The sequence below is a fragment of the Uranotaenia lowii genome, chromosome 3, assembly GCF_029784155.1.
Source record: "Uranotaenia lowii strain MFRU-FL chromosome 3, ASM2978415v1, whole genome shotgun sequence".
NCBI classification, from domain to species: domain Eukaryota; kingdom Metazoa; phylum Arthropoda; class Insecta; order Diptera; family Culicidae; genus Uranotaenia; species Uranotaenia lowii.
In genome coordinates this window covers 217,130,109-217,153,789 of record NC_073693.1, presented here as the reverse complement: position 1 = coordinate 217,153,789, position 23,681 = coordinate 217,130,109, and the positions used below count along the sequence as shown (strand labels likewise).

Sequence of the window (23,681 nt, the reverse complement as noted above, 5' to 3'; positions counted from 1 at the left end):
ATGTAAGCTCAAATAAATGACCGACAGCAGGAACGAATCGTCCTAAGCCACAAAAAAAAACGCTTCATATGATCCCCGGAGTCAGTGTGAAGTTGGATAAAAAAAATCGGCAGAGACCTCCTCTCGACAAGCTTAAACCGCCAAAGTGGCGCTCTTGCAAGGCAGACCTGTTCAATTTTATGGATTGCCTTATTGGGATACAAGTTTACCTACTTTAATTTTTATTCATAATCTGGCCAGGCCAAGCCGAGTGAGGTCCAACCAACTCTGGCCGGGGTCCGATGAATGGCTCGGCGTTCGGGAAAAGAACCAAAAGAACGGAATGAATAGAGTCTACATATGGTAGGGAGCAGAGAGTGAAAAAAAAACGAAATACTAAACACGCGATCGTTTATATGATGCCTTTTTTCTTCTTCTCTCGTTCTCTTTGATGCCTGATGGCTATTTTTACAATGAAAACTATATCGTCCTAGGAGATCTTATGCAATTTTTTGTTGTTGTAATTGATAGGCGTTACTTACGGCACAGGTTGTTGTTTCTCAAGTTCGAATGGGGTGAAGAATTCCGGTTGACAGGATTTTAATCAAATTTACACTTGTTTTTTATATGGCCAAATTATGACCTATTCACATCGAGGGTACAATACATACTTATTGCATAAAATTGACACATCATATTCCCACGCTTACGGACTCTTGCTTGAGCGATGAGCTGTTATTCAGTAAAGGAATCGTACAGCTTGCCAATGTTCCTGAAAACTTAAAATACCTAACCAAAATTGCCAGCCTTTTCAGGTTTTTGACAAAAATATTGGAAATCATATTTTTTCATCGATAAGGTTAGCCTTAAACATATTTTTTCATTAGACTGGTCCATGAATTTTTCATAAAGCTAATTTTTTTTTATTAAAAACGAAGAAAAATCGACAAAAACACGGAATAATGATAAAAAAAAAACAAAAAAAAAATACAAAATAAATTATAAAGACTTTAAAAACGGAAAAATTAACAAAAGACAAATTTGAAAAACAATGTGAAAAGAAGAAAAAATGACATAAACACAAAAATGACAAAAATGACAAAAATGACAAAAATGACAAAAATGACAAAAATGACAAAAATGACAAAAATGACAAAAATGACAAAAATGACAAAAATGACAAAAATGACAAAAATGACAAAAATGACAAAAATGACAAAAATGACAAAAATGACAAAAATGACAAAAATGACAAAAATGACAAAAATGACAAAAATGACAAAAATGACAAAAATGACAAAAATGACAAAAATGACAAAAATGACAAAAATGACAAAAATGACAAAAATGACAAAAATGACAAAAATGACAAAAATGACAAAAATGACAAAAATGACAAAAATGACAAAAATGACAAAAATGACAAAAATGACAAAAATGACAAAAATGACAAAAATGACAAAAATGACAAAAATGACAAAAATGACAAAAATTACAAAAATGACAAAAATGACAAAAATGACAAAAATGACAAAAATGACAAAAATGACAAAAATGACAAAAATGACAAAAATGACAAAAATGACAAAAGTGACAAAAATGACAAAAATGACAAAAATGACAAAAATGACAAAATTGGCAAAAATAACAAATTTGTAAAATTTACAAAAAATGACAAAAATGACAAAAACTGCAAAAAATGACAAATTTTTTAAAAATTACAATAATTACAAAAAATACCAAAATTACATAAATTACAAAAATGACATAAATTACACAAATTACAAAAATTCCAAAAATGACAAAAATTACAAAAGTTACAAAAAAAAACAAAAATAACAAAAATTACAAAAATTACAAAAATTACAAAAATTACAAAAATTACAAAAATTACAAAAATAACTTAAATAACAAAAATTACAAAATTACAACAATTACAACAATTACAAAAATGGCAAAAATTACAAAAATTACAAAAATTACAAAAATTACAAAAATTACAAAAATTACAAAAATTACAAAAATTACAAAAAATTACAAAAATTACAAATATTACAAAAATTACAAAAATTACAAAAATTACAAAAATTACAAAAATTACAAAAATTACAAAAATTACAAAAATTACAAAAATTACAAAATTACAAAAATTACAAAAATTACAAAAATTACAAAAATTACAAAAATTACAAAAATTACAAAAATTACAAAAATTACAAAAATTACAAAAATTACAAAAATTACAAAAATTACAAAAATTACAAAAATTACAAAAATTACAAAAATTACAAAAAATACAAAAATTACAAAAATTACAAAAATTACCAAAATTACAAAATTTACAAAAATTACAAAAATGACAAAAATAACAAAAATTACAAAAATTACAAAAATTACAACAATTACAAAAATTACAAAAATTACAAAAATTAAAAAATTGAAAAATTACAAAAATTACAAAAATTACAAAAATTACAAAAATTACAAAGATTACAAAAATTACAAAAATTACAAAAATTACAAAAATTACAAAAATTACAAAAATTACAAAAATTACAAAAATTACAAAAATTACAAAAATTACAAAAATTACAAAAATTACAAAAATTACAAAAATTACAAAAATTACAAAAATTACAAAAATTACAAAAATGACAAAAATTGCAAAAATTACTAAAATTACAAAAATTACAAAAATTACAAAAATTACAAAAATTACAAAAATTACAAAAATTACAAAAATTACAAAAATTACAAAAATTACAAAAATTACAAAAATTACAAAAATTACAAAAATTACAAAAATTACAAAAATTACAAAAATTACAAAAATTACAAAAATTACAAAAATTACAAAAATTACAAAAATTACAAAAATTACAAAAATTACAAAAATTACAAAAATTACAAAAATTACAAAAATTACAAAAATTACAAAAATTACAAAAATTACAAAAATTACAAAAATTACAAAAATTACAAAAATTACAAAAATGACAAAAATTACAAAAATTATAAAAATTACAACAATTACAAAAATTACAAAAATTACAAAAATTTCAAAAATTACAAAAATTACAAAAATTAAAAAATTACAAAACTTACAAAACTTACAAAAATTACAAAAATTACAAAAATTACAAAAATTACAAAAATTACAAAAATTACAAAAATTACAAAAATTACAAAAATTACAAAAATTACAAAAATTACAAAAATTACAAAAATTACAAAAATTACAAAAATTACAAAGATTACAAAAATTACAAAAATTACAAAAATTATAAAAATTACAAAAATTACAAAAATTACAAAAATGACAAAAATGACAAAAATTACAAAAATTACAAAAATTACAAAAATTACAAAAGTTACAAAAATTACGAAAATTACATAAATTACAAAAATTACAAAAACTTCAAAAATGACATAAATAACAAAAATGAAAAAAATAAAAGAAAAATTACGAAAATTACAAAATTACAAAAATGACAAAAATAACAAAAGTAACAATCATTACAAAAATTACAAAAATGATAAAAATGACAAAAATTAAAAATTACAAAAAATTCAAAAATAACGAAATTAAAGGAATTACACAAAATAACAGGAATTACAAAAAAAAGTAATTACAAAAACTACAAATTTTACAGGAATTTTCAAAAATCACAAAAATTATAAAAACTACGAAAATTACAAAATTTCAAAAATAGCAAAAATTACAAAAATTACAAAATTTGTAAAAATAATAAGAATTACAAAAATTACAAAAATTACAAAAATTACAAAAATTACAAAAATTACAAAAATTACAAAAATGACAAAAAATGCAAAAATAAAAAAAATTACAAAAATTACAAAAATTACAAAAATTAAAAAAATTACAAAAAAAACAAAAATTAAAAAATTCAAAAAAATACAAATTTTACAAAAATTACAAAAATTACAAAAATTACAAAAATGACAAAAATTACAAAAATTACAAAAATAACAAAAATTACAAAAATTACAAAAATTACAAAAATTACAAAAATTACAAAAATTACAAAAATTACAAAAATAACAAAAATGAATAAAATTACAAAAATTATAAAAATAACAAAAATTGCTAAAATTACAAAAATTACAAAATTTAAAAAAAATACAAAAATTAAAAATAATAACCAAATCTACAAAAATTACAAAAGTTACAAAAATTAAAAAAAAAACAAAAATTACAAAATAACAAAAATTATAAAAAAAGTACTAAAATTACAAAATTTACAAAAATTGCAAAATTAACTAAAATTACCAAATTTACAAAAATTAAATAATTGTCAAAAAGAATTACAAAAATAACAAAAATTTAAAAAATAATTCAAAAGTTACAAAAGTTACAAAAATTGCAAAAAATACCAAAAAGAACATAAATTTAACGTAAATTCAATTTTTTTAATGCAAAAATTATCCAACCTCGTAATTCGACTCAAATAAATTCTCCAGACCAAAATCAGCTACAAAGCTTCGACTGTAGATCAGCTACAAAATGCTCAAAAAATAGTTTCTTCTAGTGTCCATGAAAGCTGACATTAAAAACTTTACGTTGCTTACAAGAGTTTTTTTTTATTAATTTCAAAATCATGAGCAAATTGTTAAAAAAAGAAGTTTTAAAATCGTTCTTTTCATTCAATGAACCGTCAACTTTGTTTCAGTCACAGTAGAGAAATTTTTCAAACTGGATCAGAAAGTTGACGTACATAGTTTGACACATTTTGGTTTCTTTAGATTTCAAAAATCCAAAAAAAAAAACAAAGTTTATGTCAAATTTTCAAAGGTAGCTGGTTTTGGAACTTTTTGTGTCTTTGCAATCTGAGAAATTAATCTTTACACTGTGTTCTCAGAATATTATCGCAAGATTTCCGCAACAAATTTATATTATCCAGAAAGGAAATTTCATACCGGTTCTAGAGAAAAAAAAATTAACAACCTAAACGCTGCGTTACTTTACAAAAATTTTATGAATATAAAACTCAAAGTTCCTCGGCTTTCAAGGTGCGTCCATAAAACAGAAATGATGCAATGTTTAAGATTTCATGAATTAATTGATTGGTAGGGTTTATTGTTTTGCAACTTTTTTGGATTACTAAAATCCTGTAGTCCATTTTTTTTTCCTTTTTGATCAAAACGTATGACGAAATTTTTGCAGATTTTTTAAATAAAATTAACGTACCCGGGTTTAGATTAGAAATTTTCTATGGAAATATGCAAAAATTGGCTCGGTGAATGTCACTTTTTTGGTATTGCTTGAATATTTTGATCGATTGCATTCAAAAAAATTCTTCTATAAGGAGCATACTGAAAAATTTTCTGGCTGTAACTTTGCCCAAGACAGCAAAGCGGTAGAAGTAGCGAGAAAATAGTTATAACGTCCCAAAACAGAGCATTATTTTTTCATGTAAAAAAAACTAGCAACACTGACAGTTCATTTTCAGTTATATCATTTTTCCAAGAAAGTTATTGATTTAAGAGCATTGAAAAGTTCTGATGAAATGACCATATTGAAACTGAAGAGTATATTATGTTGAACAACCTGTCAAGCGCAAAATATTTGGATTTTTATGATCGTCAATCAACAAAACACAGTAAGCACTAACCAAACTGACGGACACTCGATTTCGATTGTTGGATAATTTTTCGAGCAGTACGCTAAATCGATTCAAGGCTGCGCATCGATCGCTTTTGATGAAATGCTATCCCAGTTTGAAAGTGCCACTCAACTTTTAGGGAAAAATAGACAATTTCAACGATACAATCGGGCTAAACAGGTAAATTTTTACTACAGAGATTATTTTCAAATTTTTAAAGGTTTGCAATACCGACGATAGGCGGCGATGAGGTTCTCCAGCCTGCACATACAGGCGAGTACATTTTTCGTGTTGGAACTTTCCCATTGCGTGACGAAATTTCCGATTCGAGCCACGCCGGGCCACACCATCTGGCCTTTCATGAGCATCTTCAAATCCTCGCTTCTTCACGGGCTTCTTCACCGGGACGCAACGAGCCAGGCTTTACGGAGACCTCGGAGCCCTTCGACTCAGTCGCGCTGATTCCAGCCAGCGGCATCAGTCGTCCCGGCCCTGAGTTCGTTTGCTATGATGAGGTTCTCCAGCCTGCACTGACTGGCAAGTATCCAACTTTCGTCGACCTTCCTCTTCATGATGGATTTTCCCGTTCCAGTGAACGACGATCCGGTGTGTCTGTTGGGTCACGAGATCAACTAAATATCTACTACCAAAATGTCGGCGGTATCAACTCCTACGTCAACGAGTATCTGCTAGCCACCTCATGCTCCAGCTACGATATTGTGGCTTTCACCGAAACCTGGCCGAACGACAGAACCCTTACCAGTCAGGTTTTTAGCTCTGACTACACAGTGTTCCGGCGTGACCGAGGTCCTCACAACAGTACTAAATCCTCCGGCGGGGAAGTTCTGATTGCCATCCGTTCCGGTCTTTCAGCAACTCCAATCGACGACAAATCATGAAATGATCAGGAATTAGTGTGGATCCGTATCGATCTGGGTACTCGAAAGCTCTTCGTAGGAGTTTTATACCTACCTCCTGATCGTGCCAAAAGCGCCGCCTTCGCAGAGTCGTTTTCCCGTGGCCTTTCCCGGTTGTGTTCCCTTACTGTTCCCGAGGACGACATTCTTATTATTGGCGACTTCAACCTGCCCGGACTTAAATGGTGTTTCTCCCAGCGCGGGTTTTTGTTTGCTGATCCAGCGAGATCTTCATTTACTACGCCCTCCAGTTTGATCCTCGACTCACTCAGCACAGCAACTCTCCGACAAATTAACAGCGTCGAGAATGAGAATGGTCGCTTGCTCGATCTCTGTTTTGTTAACGACGGATCCCAATTGACTACGATTGAACTAGCTCCTGCGCCTCTGGTTAAGCTTGTTCCTCACTGTGGGCTCTGCTCAGAGGGAAAATACCTGATAGCTAGTTCCGGTTTGCGCTGGTATCCTGGTGCATGGGAAACGGAACACTTTGCACTCGACCGACTGGTGTGATACGCGTTTCTCGCGCCGGCGTTGTCGATGCTGGTTATGGCCCGACTGGCTCGACTCATGTCGGTTAAACGCACTGACGATATTTATGTCGACTGACGAGGGGCTATCAAATGGCAACGTAGGTATGAATAATGTGTAATAGCAATATAGACAACTGCATTTAAGTAATCTGAAATATCTGCGTCCCACATCCCCCTTCTACTCTCAATAAAATAAAGAGAGAAAAATATATTCAATACGGAATCGTATAACAAAAACATCCTGGCGGTAATAAATTCTTTATTTTAATTTGGATTTTTTTCATTCACTAGTGATTTACATCTTATTCGGCTCTCTTCGGATTCGGATTATTCTTGACATTTAGACAGAATACCTCATCTCCATTTAGCCCGACATGTATACATACCTCAGGTGACGATGGAAATCCCGTGCTAAGTGTTAGTAAAAGTTTTTTTTGTTAACATTGTAACCATGACGATTGGTGACGTCAGTTGCATTTTCAAACAAACAACCATCATCGCTGTACCAGGAAAACTAGAGAAAAAAATCTTTGCCAACTGCTGTTTACGATTCTCGTCTAGGATACATAAACATCCTAGCAAGAAACGTAGGCTTTACTTTTTGAATAACGAGTTCTTGAATAGTGTGCGTGTTTGTTCGTCACCTTTCTTTGTACCTCATTGCATTCAGCCCTGTCAACACTTTTCAGGGTTTATTTCATTTCCTTTTTAATTATTTTTAATTTATCGTGTAAGAAAAAAAGGGAGGTAAACAAAACAGGTAAAGAATTTGTCAACAAAACAAAAATAAACGCGATAAGTTATTTCCCTCAAGTTGTTATACTATCTGATGAGCTAGATCTAAATTTGCTCCGAAATTTGATGTTTAAACAGCTAGTGTGTTTCTTTAGATCCTTCAAAATACAACCCGTGTTTGCGAATTGGTACCATCATCGACGAAGCTTCTAAAACAGGTTAGTTTGCAAAATTAAGGTATTTTTGAAAATTTAGTTTGATAGTTGCTGGATTATTGTCCGTTATCCACCATTTCAACCTTGACCAATTGCTAAGGAACATGTTGGTTTCATGCAGGTTTGATGGGCAACTTGGAGCAGAAAACACCCGTTTTTCGAGGGAGCTGTGCTACGGATGAATTTTGTGCTATTTTGATGTGCAGTTATCGAAATGTCCTCGCTCGTCGAGGTACTGAAAGAAGAGACTGTGTCACCGTCCGAGTACGACTCTCATCAAATGCTACGGAACGGGAACCAGAGTCTACAATTCAGAAGAAAATGAATCGCCCGCCCATTTATCGGTTGGACGCATGACCAAAAAAGGCTTAAAATTGAAGTGTGCTTTTGTGAATTACCGTTAGTATGTGTGGTGTGACTGCAGAATCCAGCTGTAAAGTTCCGCTGCAACTTGCAAAGGCTGGGCGTGAAACAAAACGAAGGAGTTTGGATCAATTGAACACACGTTGGTTATCTGTATGTTAATCTGGCGACTCTTTGGATTACAGTATGTTGTTTTGCTGTGAATTCACGAAGGGAGGAATAGCTACAATCGCTAAACTTTAACCTACTACCAGTGCTTCTACCATGTCCTGTCACAGCCGACTCGGAGCTCGTTACAGCCAAACTTATTAAATACCACAATAATGTAAAAAAACTATCCGATGTTTTGATTACGTTTTCATAATATTTTTTATCAATATAAGTATCGCATCAATCACGTTAAAAGAGTAATTTAATGAAAAAAAAGGAAACAAAAAAAAAACATTTGAAAATTATAACTATGTTAAAAGCCATAACGAGCGAATACCGTTTGTAACGTAATAAATAACGGTATCACTACAAGCGAGGTGCTAGGAAATTTAAACGAGATATAAAGATCACTTAGGACTAGCAATTTTGTGTCCTCTATTGGACTTTAATATTCCACTCAATCAGTACGGTTGTATAGAATGATTATAGGGCAAAACATATTTTATTACAATTTATCCTTGTGAATATTTTACTTCTGTCGTCATTACTATCAGCGTTTATGGGGAAATATTCTATGAGATTATATGCAACAGATCTCTTCTTTTCTGAGCTGATTTTGAAACTAAGTTGCATGCTTCGCGAAATCATCCTTGCTCAAAGTAACCTTGTGTCCTTCGGTCGTAATGAATCAGCCGTTAAAGATTAACCGTTGATTGAACCATGGCTCACATAACCACGCTGGTTAAGTAACATTCGGGGAGTGTTCATTTTTCTTGCGGCTCATATTGTATAGATAGCGATTAGGCTGAAGAGCGAATCCTCTGCTTTACCAGAGATTTTAGACCTCATATGATTATCGCTTTTATGAACAATTCAATTACAGTAAACAATTAAAGATTGTGATTTTTTTTACACAAGATGTTTGATCAAGTATTTTAAGATTTCTTTAAGCTAATTTTATCATCAAGCTACTAGGTTTTTTTTTTTTTTTACCATCAGAAGTCTTTTGTTTTATCTTCGTCATACAATTGTGGGTTGCCTTTCAGTTTTACAATACGAAGGTGCTACTCTAGTTTAGTTCTCAATCTAACTTGACTGGCGAAAATATTTATAACGCCAGATATTTCGTGTTACATGATTCATGAACATGCAAATTACTAAAGCTTAGAAGATCGGGCCAAATGTATTCATTCACGTTATTTTATTTTCACACCGGATGCATGTACTGCGTTAGATATTTTCAAGGAAATATTTCATAACTTTTATAAGCAATGATCAGTGTCGTGCCAAGCCAGGAACATGCCTGAAGCACTTTTCTCTCTCTCTCTCTCCGGTGGAAGTCTTTGTCGGGTCATCTTTTATTTAATAATTATTAGACAGATATTTAAAGATAGCAACAGTCAAAGAATATTTCCACTGACGAAGGTCAGCATCGCGTCAGAGTTTCACAAGACTCAAATGAACTTGGTGTCTGCATCGCGCCGAACATTACACATTCTAGAAGCGTTTTCACAGACGGAAGCCGTCATTAAAAGATTTTTTTAACTGACGGAAGTCTGCATCGCGTCAGATTTTCGCAAGTCTGCATCGCGCCAACCAAGACATATCTAAAAGCATTTTCATTGACGGAAGTCTGCATCGCGTCAGATTTTCACAAAGCTTAAATGAATTAGGCGGAAGTCTGCATCGCGCCAAACAAGACATATTAAAAGAATATTCTTACTGACGGAAGTCTGCATCGCGTCAGATTTTCACAAGACTCAATTCTAAAGGCATTTACTGACGGAAGTCTGCATCGCGCCAGATTCTCTTAACACTCAAATTAAATAGGCGGAAGTCTGCATCACGCCAAATCCAACACATTACTGAGGCATTTGCACTGACGGAAGTCTGCATCGCGTCAGATTTGCACTAGGCGGAAGTCTGCATCGCGCCAAACGAAACGCATTTTAAAAGCATTTTAACTGACGGAAGTCTGCATCGCGTCAGATTTTCATAACAATCAAATGAAATAGGCGGAAGTCTGCATCGCGCCAAAAAAGACAGGCATTTTCACTGACGGAAGTCTGCATCGCGCCAGATCTGCACAAGGCTCAAATGAACGAGGCGGAAGTCTGCATCGCGCCTAGCTAGTAGTTTTTTTTTGCATAGTTCTTTACTGACGGAAGTCTTCATCGCGTCAGATTTTTTTTAACACAGTATAATGAGCTATTCAAAAGTTTGCATCGCGCCTCACATCCAACATTTTCTTTTTTAAACGTAAATAAGCTTAATTTTAGCTCTTTTTTTCAAAGGTACTTTGAACTTCAGATGGTATACACAATACGCACAAACACGGTCAAGGCACAGCGGTCAAAAAATTATAAAAAGATGGAAACCACTAAACTCTCCTTCCCGAAAATATTTGTTCAATTTGTCCGTTTCTGGTGGGTTTGGGATTGCACAACAAAGACTTCTTTTTTATTTAAGCATGCCTAAATATGCAATTTATGAAAAGTCAACTACACTTTAGAGGAAACAAAAGGAATGAACTTCGTTAGCCTTCTTGGAGGTAGAATCTACTAAGACTTTCACTGCGAATTTTAATGATTAGTAAACGAAAAAGGTTTTCTGTATATTGGATGCATAACAAGTTTCAAGATTGGTTGGTGCCGAATATTCAAGATGGCATCCATGCATTGAGTGAAATAATCGTGATTGCTTCATGAAAAACAAAAATTAAGGTTCTCAGGCGAATATTGTAAAAGTAAATATTATCCGGCAGGATCGCCAATTGTGGGCTCTGCTCAGAGGGAAAATACCTGATAGCTAGTTCCGGTTTGCGCTGGTATCCTGGTGCATGGGAAACGGAACACTTTGCACTCGACCGACTGGTGTGATACGCGTTTCTCGCGCCGGCGTTGTCGATGCTGGTTATGGCCCGACTGGCTCGACTCATGTCGGTTAAACGCACTGACGATATTTATGTCGACTGACGAGGGGCTATCAAATGGCAACGTAGGTATGAATAATGTGTAATAGCAATATAGACAACTGCATTTAAGTAATCTGAAATATCTGCGTCCCACACTCACCACCCGGCACTGCTGCTTTCGCTTGAAATCTCTGAAGTTGTGACTCCTATCGATAAGCCGGCATCCTTTTTTCTCGATTTCAAGAACGCCGATTTTGTCGCTATTTCACAAACACTTGACGCCATCGACTGGAATTCTGAACTCGAATCTTCCGCTCCAAACGCCGCTGCTATGAAGTTCTCCCATATCATCAACTACATCATCGATCGTCACGTACCAAAACGCTCAGCAGCCACTGACCTACGTGCTCCCTGGGTCACGACAGAGTTGCTACAAATGAAAGCAATCAAGAACAAAGCCCTCCGCTACTACTTGAGGAACAAGTCTCTCCACGCCAAAAACCAATATCGCAAACTTAACGCGGCTTATAAAAAAGTATGCACGCGTTGTTACCAGGGCTACCTTATCCGGATTCAGCGTGGCTTTAAAACTAGACCCAAATCGTTTTGGCAGTACATTAAGGTCCAACGGAAAGAATCGGGCCTACCGTCCTACATGTTTTTGGAAGACAAGTCGGCAACCTCGGACCTTGATATCTGTAACCTCTCCGCTGACAAATTCCGTAGTACTTTTGATTCTGGTTCAATATCCACGGACCAGTTGACTATTGCGGCTAGTAACGTTCCACGTCAGTGCACTTCCTTTCATCACATCGTAATCGATGAAGATACCATCTTGAAGGCGACTGCTAAGCTGAAATCCAGTGTTTCTGCAGGTCCGGATGGCATTCCAGCGACTTTCCTAAAACAATATTTATCACATATGCTGACTTCTATAAAAAGAATCTTCCAAGCATCGCTCACGGAATCCACGTTCCCTTCCATTTGGAAAGAGGCTTATATGTTCCACGTCCACAAAAAAGGTGACAGAAAGAACGTTAAAAATTATCGCGGTATTTCTGCCGTATGTGCGATCGCCAAACTGTTTGAGCTGGTTCCATTTTTTCTCGTATTGCAATTTTTATTTTTCTAACGAACAACATGGATTCATGCCTAAGCGCTCTACTACAACAAACATATTGCCGTTCACATCTTTCGTGCAAGACAGCTTTGCCAAAGGATCTCAAACCGACGTAATCTACACCGACCTGACCGCAGCTTTCGACAAGGTAAACCACAAAATAGCCATAGCCAAACTAGATCGTATCGGTATTTGCGGCTCTTTACTGGAATAGTTCCATAGCTACCTGGTAGGACGGAAACTTATTGTACGATCAGGTGAATCATTTTCCAATCAATTTCCTGCCTCTTCTGGAGTACCTCAAGGGAGCCACCTAGAACCCATAATATTCCTGATCTACTTCAACGACGTGCTGCTGCTTCTCGATGCACCAAAACTGGCGTATGCCGACGACTTGAAAATGTTTCAACCCATCAACAGCCTCGAAGATGTCAACGTCTTGCAGAGCCAGTTTAACATCTTCGCCGCCTGGTTTGATGTCAATTGCCTTCCCTTGAATCGCAACAAATGTACGGTAATTTCGTTTTCACGCAAGCTTTTTTTTTGGGACATGAGGCAGTTGCACGAGTTGAGCATGTGAAAGACCTTGGTGTGATCCTGGACAATCATTTTGATTTTGACGTTTCGAGGGAATTATTCCGAAGCAGAATCCTTAGTGCTTTAAGTATAGCATAGGGAAAATTCCGTGTAATTGTAGTTTGTCATTAATTTTTAACCTATCATTTGGATCAATATGTGATCTGTTGATGAAAATAAACAAATAACAAAATAAAACAGAAAATGATCGGATTTGTGTTCTAAGGGTTATGTCAGTGCAGTAAGATTAACTTTTTAAATCTAACAAAGAAAGGAATTTTTATCCTACTTAAAGTTAACAATATGATTACTTCTAGCAAAAAAAAGTAAAAAGAATTTCAAAATCAACTGTTCGCCCAACTAGATATAACATAAATCTAATTATTAATTCGTAAGCAATGTTTAAAAGTTAAAAAGTTCTCATCATTTATTGATAAGGCTCTTTACCTCGTCTTGTAGAGCAATTGGAAAACTTACAATGCATATTTTCAAAATCTGAATTATTTACAGTTCATTGTCAAGTCCTCTTCAGTCCATTGACAATGCATTACGATGTGAGTTGTCAGAGGGCATCATGAGAACATTCGCCATTGAAAAGTCTCACCAAATTAATCACCAAACCTCTCGAATGGTCACGATCTGTGCACGAAATTGTCATTGTGCGAAATCAAAAGCTCAATCAAATCTAGGTGTCTGTCGTTGGCACTAAATTAGCCATCAAAGCCGAAAGTTTGCGCCTTGGGCAGGGTGAAATTTGTTTTGCACTACACCTCACTCAGAAAAAACCTGCTCGTCACCATTATTCATTCACCTTCCATTCAGTTGGATTATTATAATATGTTCAACGTTAAGATGCCGGGCTGTGAAGTCATATCAGTTTAACCCAGAACTAATTGTTGGAACTCCTCCAGTGTGAATTAATAAAATACCCTTAAGGCATCAACGTTCGGATCGTCTTTGTATGACAGGCGATTGTGGCGCATTCTATTTGTCATTGCCAGAAGGTATGCAACCAGCGACGAATCCTTGATGCTCATCACGCGCATGCGTTCGATTTTTTTTCAACTCCTGTCAGAATTGTACAATTTGTTTTGACGATTTTGTACACTCGGTAGGGAAACATTTTGAATTCCCTCTTCGCTAATCAAAACAGAAAGAAGAATTATTTTACCAGACAGAAGACAACTAAAGCAATTAAATTGGGATTCCAAATCCGGTAGCCTTGTGGATAGAAATCAAATTATATATTAGGAAGCGAAAATGCGATGTGCAGTGTGCAATTACTATACGTGGAGCTATTTTATTGCTCTGGCGGAAATTACCGTCTCATTTAAGGTGGCCTCAGCGCTTTTGGCCTGCTCCAGGATATCTGATCCAGATCGAGATGTCGGTTGTTACGATGGTAAGTGTCCATGTCATTGTATGAAAATTCTATGATAATTTATACAGATTTATAATTCGTTGTTTCAGTGGAACCGATATTTGTGCTGCTAGTTCTTTACAATTTCCTATCATTTATGCTCATTATTGGGGTGGCAAAGGTAAGAGTTTTATTTAACCGAGATGAAAAACTTAAAAAATTTCAAATTTCATGAATTTTAGCGTATGGAAAAAATGCTTCAAATATATCAAACATGTACAATAACCCTCAAAGCTTCCGCCATTATTCGACGAGTAATTTTATCAATCACTGAATACAATGAAGCCAACATGGATAAAACTGCTGCAGAAATGAAGATAATTATTATGTTTACATGTAAGTTTTTACTACTAACTATTAAAACTCACATTAATTTATTTCCTTCGATTACAGTAATTTTTACGCTAGAGGCTTTGGTAGTTTCTGGAGCCGTCCGCAAAATGCGTCGGGAGCAGCAGGAACCACTTTACTACGTGGATGTGGTGTAAAGACACGTCGCTACCCTGGAACACCGTCCATTGCGCGTTGTCCTGCTGCGGTGCATTCAAGAACTCATCAAGTGGACCCCTGATATCAATTGGTCCTGGGAGCTGGATCCGAGCAGAGAAGACAGACGCAAACGTAGGCAACAGGAATTAATTGCTCGGTATTAATTAATGAACCTTTTCGTCCAGACAATATTTACACACAATTAATTGGATACCTAAATACCTACTGCATATTAATAAGGCCAAAGTTTTCCCCTTCCTTTATACGCGCTGATAAATATGAACTACCAATCATGACTTAAATGAACGCTTTTATTCACCCACAGTCAATTTCGTAGAACGGGCGGAACGATTGAAATACAGTTAATCAGTTCTTTCGCCAGAATTTGAATGGAGTAATTTTTCATGGTTTTTGCATTTCTGAGAAAACTGTTGCTAAAACTGTGAAAAAAGCTTCAGATTTGTTCAATTCAATGATGACTTACATCCCTTTTAAAACCTTGGAAGTAAAATAATTGAATCAAATTATCAAAAACAATCTTTAAAAAAATTTAAATCTGTAGGTCATGTTTATTTATTTATTTGGAGTCTTTGAGTACTGTCTAAACTAAACTAACTTATGAATAAAATTACAATACTATTATAATTAGTTTACATCACGGATTGCACTTTTAAACGTAGATTTAGATATATGATAGTAAAATAAGTGCGAGAGAACATTAAAAGCTTTACAACATCGGTGTTAGAGGTGATTTTGTCCAAATACTGTTCTGCTTCTTGGCAACCAAAAAATTAACTGATTGCGTAAACTCTGGTGCAGTTGGGGACAGTCAACAGCGTTGGTCAAAATATAGTAGGTAGATGAAGATTCGTTGCAGATAATTTCTTCTAGGATTCAAAGGCGTCATTGATAGTAGGCTACACCTCTAAGAGTAAGGAGGTAATCGTACGGGATCTTGCCAGGGAAGACGCGTCACGCAGAAATTTTTTCTGGATTCTTTCAAACCAGTCGCTGTGGACGGAGTGGTAGGGTGCCCAAATCGGGACCGTATATTCTAAGACGCTGCTTAACAACGAGCAGAATAAAGTTTTCAATGCGTACGGGTTTTCAAAACTTGACGTGTTCCGACGAAGAAAATCGAGCAAAGCGAAGCCTTTGGGTGTAGTTGTCGCGACATGCTGGGAAAAAAGTGAGCTTTTGATTTAAAGTAACTTCAAGATCTTTTATGGAGGTTACCCTTCCGAGTGAGCTTCCACTTAAAGCGCAGTCGTAAACAATTGAGGCTCTACTCCTGAAGAAGCTTATGCACTTTCACTTACCGCCATTGGCTTCCATTCCATGTGTGTTGCACTACGCCAGTAATCTGTCGATGTCATCTTGAAGCGAAGCGCAATCCACTATTTAATCTATGATTCGATAGATTTTCAAATCATCAGCAAACAGTAGTTTCGGTGATTAAAGAAATGTTGCTAAATCGTGTATAAACAGCACGAAGATAAGCGGTCCTAAGTGGCTGCCGTGAGGTACACCAGACGGCATGTTGAACACAATAGAGTGAGGTTGATAAAACCTCAACGATTAAGCATGTACGACGACAATTATTTGGTTACCCATACAGGAAAGCTGTAGCGAGTAAGTTTTTCTATAACGATTCTGTGTGGGACCTTATCGAAGGCCTTAGCGAAGTCAATGTATATTGAGTCCATTTGAAGTTTCTTATATGTTGCGGCATGCAATTCGCTGGTATAGCACATAAAGTTTGCCTACATTGACCTTTTTTTGACAAAGCCTAAGATTCTCCTCGCGATAGCATTTTTTGAATCAAGAATGAAGGTTTTATCGTTTTATAGAATGTGTTGATGTTTGGAATTGCTGATTTGTTAAATTTATTACGTTTAAATTAATCGATAAATCTGCTACAGAGCATGTTTCAAAAATTAAAAAAAAGCTCAGTTATTTGAGAAACAATTTTAATAAGAACTTTTAAGCAATGTAGCCTTGAGTCAGTCTAAAATGTTTCCAAGTAAGGAAAAAAATGGTTGAAGTGTGGCGTGCATTACAACCGAAAAAGTACTGAATGTCATGTTCCTTAGCCCCTGTGGTTATGCAATTTAAGGAAAAACGGTCAAATATTTATCCTCAACGATGAAGTTTTTTGCTTGGCAAAAGTCGTTTATAATCATCATTTTTAGCTTATGCGCATTTTCAGTGTTCGGCATCGCTAACTGAAAAGTTAGCGGCGCTAATTAGATCGCTAACTCGGTCAAAGCTAGCGATCGCTAATCAAAACCGCTAAATGTTGCGTAAAATTTATCGATCTATAGAAAAGCGCTAATCGCTAATCGATAGTACAAAGTTTTGAAATAGATTAGCAAAACACAAATTTTGCAGCCATCTTTAATTATAATATTGACATGAAAAGTTGTTAAAGAATATCAATAGGAGCAGTTTTCGAACTTGTTTTGTAATATTTCTGGCCATATCATTTGCGTCAGTCCATTTTAATATAAGTTATCGTATTTGGTGGAAAATAAAAGAAAAAGCTTTTGAATCACATTTTTCAGAATATTCACCCGATTATCTTTTTTTTTACATCAGTTTATGCAAAGATTCTCTTTAGGTTTTGTTTTGTCCGAAATAATTTGTCATCTTTTTTGACAGTAATACAACTCAAAACATTGATTGATTCATTGACTTGTTTTGTTCTGGAAATTTCAATTTTTTCATCTCTTTTATATTCAAAGAAGGCTTATGGTTCAGACATAAATTCAAGTGAAGACAATTCAAAAAGACACTTATTCCTATGATTGCAGTCAAAATCGAGATCAAATAGCTTTCGAAATCAATCTTTAACGATAATTTGAATATCTGATTGGATTCAAAATTTTAAATTTGAATGAGGCTGAGTTTATGATCTATAAGTCTATGGCCAAATTAATACTTTAAAGATGTAGCGTTTTTCAGTTAGCGGAACTAAAAATAAGCGGAACTTTCTTATCCGCTAGCTGAAGAATTATTTAGCGAGAAAATAAATTCGCTAATCGAAAGTTAGCGGACTAATTAGCGATTAGCGGATAAGCGTTTTTGTGCCGGACACTGCGCATTTTGCATCGAAAACGAGGTTCTGAAGTGTAATTTTCACTTGAAAATATGATGAAAACAAGAAATGGGGATAAAGTAATTTAATTCTCCCCTAAAGTTTCGCCTAGACTACTCCTCGAACCATTACTTCATCCGTGCTATCACGTGAATATTATCCACAACCACAACCAAATACTTAAAAAATTTGAGATTTTACAATCTAACGCAACAAAAACAATCTAAATCGGTCATGATTTGACGAAATGGCATGCATTTCAAATTCAGTGTTCCGGTCGGGGTTTCTCGAACATTTTGACGCCTCATTAACAGTGGTGAATATCATCCTTAAAAATGTCAGCCCATTTTTGAAGCCTAATAACTTTTTTGTGCTAACTTCAATCGAAATGCAGTTTTCGAAAGAAATATTTGTCATAATTTAGGCTTGAATTAAACCCGTTTTCAAAAGAGATAGGCCGAAAAGAACCAGAGTTGTTGATACAAAAAATCTGGTTTTCATTTACCTCCCGAACAAAATGTCTCAAAATCCCATACAAATTCAGGCTCGTTGAGCGACCCTTCCCGTGGACCGATCTGGCCCAAATTTGGCATGGAGTCTTGTACTAGGCCTAGGATCAATATTAGCCTGCAGCGCATAACTTTCAACAGATTTTAAATTTCCTATACAAATTTGGGGCACTCTATTGTTCACGCTACTAAAACATTCGGCAAACAAACCTGCAGAATCGTTAACGCTTTCCCATGTCCGTTCTTGAAACGTTACAGATGATGGAATAGAATTTCCGAGTCGACTATCAGATATATTTCAAGAAAGAAGAAGGATCTTGTTTTACGTTGCCGAATATTCTGTATCTAATCTAGAGAGGAATAACTGAAAAAACCCATAATCGGAAGAAAAAGGAAAGTTACTTACGGTTTTACTGGTTTTACTATCAAAAACTCTATTTCGGTTGGTGTAGTTTCCTGAACACTTGAAGTGCGATTGTTTTGATTAGTGGAAAGTTGTTTTTTTTCAAATTCGCAATTCCGAACGAAAAGCGTTAAAAACTTTAATTATTGCCAAGCCGCACAATCGAGAACAATAGCTGTGTTGTGTATCACCGGCAAGCGTTTGCTGCGGCAATTTCTTAAACGATGACGAGACGCAACAGAAACAAATTGGATGACTCGCACGGTGATAATGTTTCACCAGAGAATGACACCAAAAAGCACCGGACCAATGATGATTACACTGGAGTTGCTGCAGGAAACAATAACACGGTTGCTGCTGATGATCGCGCCGATATCTCGCTCCTGGATTTGCGAAACATGATTAAGGCAGATATCATGGGCGCAATAGATACGACAAATGCTAGGATTGATAGTGTTGCCAATTATATTAACGACTCAATTATTTCATTAAAAAATGAAGTTGAGGAAATTAAACACTCCCAACAATTTATTTCGAGTGAGTTTGAGAACTTGAGAGTTGCCGTGAAGCATCAAGAAGAAAATGTCCTATCCTTGGCTGAAGAAGTACATGTGCTCAAAACGACGAATGCTGAACTGCGTCAAAACACTGAGGAGCTCAATTTTGAGGTGAATTTACTCAAACAAGCATCTCTGAACAGCCACATTTTAATCAGTAATGTGGTACGCTTAGTTGATGAAGATTTAGGGAAGATTATTCACAACATTATGCGCTATTTTGAAGATGACTGCTATGCCGAGCAAATCGTTGGAATAACTCGCCTTTCGTCTTCAAGTGGAAAAGGAATTGCACCCATTCTGGTCCGTTTCACTAACGACGTACTGAAGGAGAAATTGATTAGAATTGCCCGCGGAAAACCAATCAACTGCCTCAACATTGGACTAGGAGTGGATCAACGGATTTTCTTGAATAATCGTTTGACTAACGCTAATCAAAAACTGCTGAGTACTGCCAGAAAATTTAAAAATTAAAGTAATTTCAAGTTTGCTTGGTTTTCAAACGGATTCGTATTTTTGAAAAAGGATGAATACTCGAAACCTATAAGAATTTGTGATATCTATGATCTACCGAAACTATGATAAGCTCTGATATTGAAGTTGTGGAACATTATTTACCTACATAATGTAAACCCTAAAAAATCGCGCCTACAAAATCCTTTTGAATTATTACTGAATTGCTGCCCGCATGCCAAAAAACCATATCTTGAACAGTCTCTATGATACATCTACGGTTTCAGAAATAGTGACTGTATCTGTAAACGTAGCTGTTTTCCTAAACTTTACTTCGCCAACGATAACAACGAAATATGAACGTTCATGTGAACACGTGCGACGGTATCTGAAAAGGTGATAGCATGATATGAACGATTTCCTTCAATTTTTCATTAATCTTAAAACTGAACTCGAACCGTTAAACAAACCGTTCATCCCTTCTGTCATAATCGCCAAACTCACACGTCAAAATCTACGAAACGCCCGGTCAGAGATGCCAGTTGGTTTTGTATAAAATAAGTATACATTTATGGAATTAATTTATTTTGTTTACTTTTGAAGTTCAGCTCTTGATTTAGGCCGATGACATAGTGCACGCGATGCGATGCGATGCGAATTAATGTGGCGAACCACATTTGATGGATATGTATGTGAATCGTTCAAACCTGACATTAAATGCAACGAGGGAGATGCCAATTTTTCACGCCACTTGAGTTCGCATTGATCGTGTTCGCCAAATCGTTCTCACTATGTCATCGGCCTTACAAGATGCCTTTAACAATGCTCCATTATGTAAGATGATTATGAAATTTTTTTTTACGAATCCATGGACTTAATTACAATTTTAATTCATTTGTCATTGAAAATAATGCATGTTATAAAGAAACAACCAGCAATCACAAATTTGGTGAGTAGCATGCATGCAATTTTCTACTTCAATTTTCTATTTTGGATTTTTCTCAAATGTCTAAAATGAGTCTTCAATTGAATTTAATGATGTACTTTTCACAAGTTCACAAATACCTAATACCACTTAACAAAATATTGTCATTAGTTGTTGACATTTTTTCACAAGAATTGAATTTAAAATCGACATTTAATTTAAGCTAAAGTTTATTTTAACCTCTTGGTTGAATGCAATTTATACTGTTTCCGTTCTCTCCACCGGCACGGGGGAAAACTTTTTCTAAATAAACGAACAAAATCGTCACTCGGGACGATGCAAATATATGGTACTCACCCCCAACCCTAACCCTCGCCTACTTGAGGTTCAAACCTCGCTCAAAACTGTTAACTTCTGAATTAATAAACAATGACAGCAGTTAGGGCTAAATTCGTGGATAACTAATTTGCCTTTGTTAATAAACGAAACGCTATTATTAAATGGAAGTCATCAATCGCCTTCTAATTTAATTGTTTTGAGTATTTTTTGTAAAACTAAAATGGTGTAATTTTAATACATATATTAAATATTCGCAAACATCATGATCGGTATTAATTCAAAAACTCAGGATAACTGGCTTCATTGGCTCACAAAGCACAATCTTGTTTTGTTTTCTCTGCTCGCTTTTGCTTTTGGCACGGACCATCACCAGAGTTTTCGCTGCGTTTACTGGTGCAGTTTTCGGAGTTTCCGTGGTTTCTTCAACGGTTCTGCACGACGATTGCAGGTCCACACAACCAATCCGAATGGGTGGCCGGAAGAAACCGTTTGGCAAAAAACATCGGAGGCGAAATGGATTGCATCGTAGCCTCTAGCAGACAAAAAAAAACCGGGATTGTTTTGAGACAACCCTGCGAAATTACCGGAGAGAAACGGGATTGTTTCTGTAAACTCTGTAAGTAATCATAATTAAAATATTGAAGAATTCAAATGAAAATGTATTTAATTTCAGCTTCCACGCATTCTCACTCGATGGCTTCCCTACATCCAGTAGCGCTGGAGCTACGATACCAACCTTTCGTTTTACCTATGGCTGGGGAGGATCTTCTACAGGAGGAAACCAGTTTTAATTTTCATTGTTATGTAAGTAATTCAAACTTAATAAAGATGAAGTGAATAAATTTCACATCCGAAATCCGCAAAAATATTTTCATGTGTGGGTGAGGGTCGCCATTCAATACGGTGCTGGGTAACGTTGGAAGAACCTTATATTGAATCGTTTGAAAACTATTATCGTTACCGTCTAGTTAATAGATTACTTTAGAATAAACCCATAACAGCAACAGTTTGATTATCTGAATACGTTTTCCATGAAAGGTTTTCGGACGTTATCTCAACTGTTTGCAGAACAATTGTTCCATACAATCGTTTTAACAGTTTTAAACAGTAACATAACTCAACGCCATATTCAGCAGACAGTCGTTTTGGAATTCACAATTAGTGGAATGTTTTTTACGATGTCAGTTATCGTTTTCTAAAAGTTTTTTTTACGCTGTTCCAAACAGTTTTATAACTATTATAGTTACAGTTTGGTAATAGTATTTTCTTATTCGGGCGCTTAATTTAGGGTAGAATAAGATACTTACTACGAATGTTTTTCCTAAATGGTAGCTGCAACAGTTTATTATAAGCTTCTTAGCTACAAATATTTTTGAATAAAGTAAAAAAAAAAACTTGTTTTCATCAGCCTTGTCTTGAATGTATCGTTTGTGGGCTTTACGAATAACGTTACGAGTTCTTCGAAGATCAGAGTACCACCAAGGTTGACTAGAAATCTTTTGTCGACGCAATCGTCTAGGAGGTGTGTGCGCTCGTAAAACCTCCTTAATATGAGAGTAGAAGGTAGATACCGCGTCATCTACACTCAGATCTTCAAGCTCTGCTTGCCAGTTCATGTTCATCAACAGTTCAGTTACATGATCTGTATCGCAATGCGGAAAATCCAAATTTTGCTGCAGTGTTCCGAAAATCAATCAAAATAAACTCTCAGGATGCGATTCTTGTAGGAAAAAATCTTATTTCACACTGCAGTAATACCAATCATCACAACGTCGGCAGATTGTCATGCAAACGCGTCGACAACTAGATTTATACATGCAAACTGAAGTTAAATGATATGGTCTCAAGACGACGTCTATCAGAGGTGATTGAGATGCCTGCTGATAGATTCTGAACGTGTCGATCACTCAGTTAACATTGGTTACTTGACTTGACTACTGTTGATTTTTGTATCGGTGAAGCTTTCAATCAGTTTGCTATCAGAAGTCCAGAAGAGAGAGAAGATGAATGTAACGCAAGCTAAACAAATCCTAAGAGATGTTAGGGAGACTGAAGATTCGAGCGGTCAGAAACGCTACCAGTGGATAAAGGATGGGATTCAGGATTGATTTAGTAGAAGGAGGGATAAACGATGGATTTCAGTGTGATGATTTAATTTCCCACGCCTGGTTGCACATGGTGATGAAGACCATTTCCTGCTCGCCTCTCCCAACAGTCCACGTTTTGATAAGATTAACATTACACATTTGCCTTTAACCTTCCCATGCCGTTCGCAAAATTTTAAACAAATTATTTTTCGCTAGTTTTGACTAGTAAATTGATTTTGTTCCCATGGTTACATATCTCAACCGATATTTATGATT

At 34.8% G+C, this 23,681-nt stretch overlaps 2 protein-coding genes across 2 annotated transcripts; both read left to right on the top strand.

Annotated features, from left to right (window-relative positions):
- Window positions 1–11,761: 11,761 nt before the first annotated feature.
- LOC129753090 (uncharacterized) lies at window positions 11,762–12,764 on the top strand. The gene is made up of 2 exons (XM_055748892.1): window positions 11,762–12,493; window positions 12,588–12,764. The coding sequence occupies exons 1-2, from the start codon at window positions 11,762–11,764 to the stop codon at window positions 12,762–12,764; spliced, it is 909 nt and encodes a 302-aa protein (XP_055604867.1).
- A 1,446-nt stretch (window positions 12,765–14,210) lies between these two features.
- On the top strand, window positions 14,211–15,419 carry LOC129756838 (uncharacterized). Its single transcript, XM_055753869.1, has 4 exons — window positions 14,211–14,528; window positions 14,597–14,667; window positions 14,729–14,882; window positions 14,940–15,419. The coding sequence occupies exons 1-4, from the start codon at window positions 14,387–14,389 to the stop codon at window positions 15,032–15,034; spliced, it is 462 nt and encodes a 153-aa protein (XP_055609844.1). The 5' UTR covers window positions 14,211–14,386; the 3' UTR covers window positions 15,035–15,419.
- Window positions 15,420–23,681: the final 8,262 nt, after the last annotated feature.

Coding starts and splice junctions, on each gene's coding strand:
- LOC129753090 (XM_055748892.1), top strand. CDS start 11,762: ATGAAGTTCTCCCATATCATCAACTACATCATCGATCGTCACGTACCA. Junction 12,494..12,587: donor ATTATCGCGGTATTTCTGCC/GTATGTGCGATC, acceptor TTCATGCCTAAG/CGCTCTACTACAACAAACAT.
- LOC129756838 (XM_055753869.1), top strand. CDS start 14,387: ATGCGATGTGCAGTGTGCAATTACTATACGTGGAGCTATTTTATTGCT. Junction 14,668..14,728: donor TCATTATTGGGGTGGCAAAG/GTAAGAGTTTTA, acceptor CATGAATTTTAG/CGTATGGAAAAAATGCTTCA. Junction 14,883..14,939: donor GATAATTATTATGTTTACAT/GTAAGTTTTTAC, acceptor CTTCGATTACAG/TAATTTTTACGCTAGAGGCT.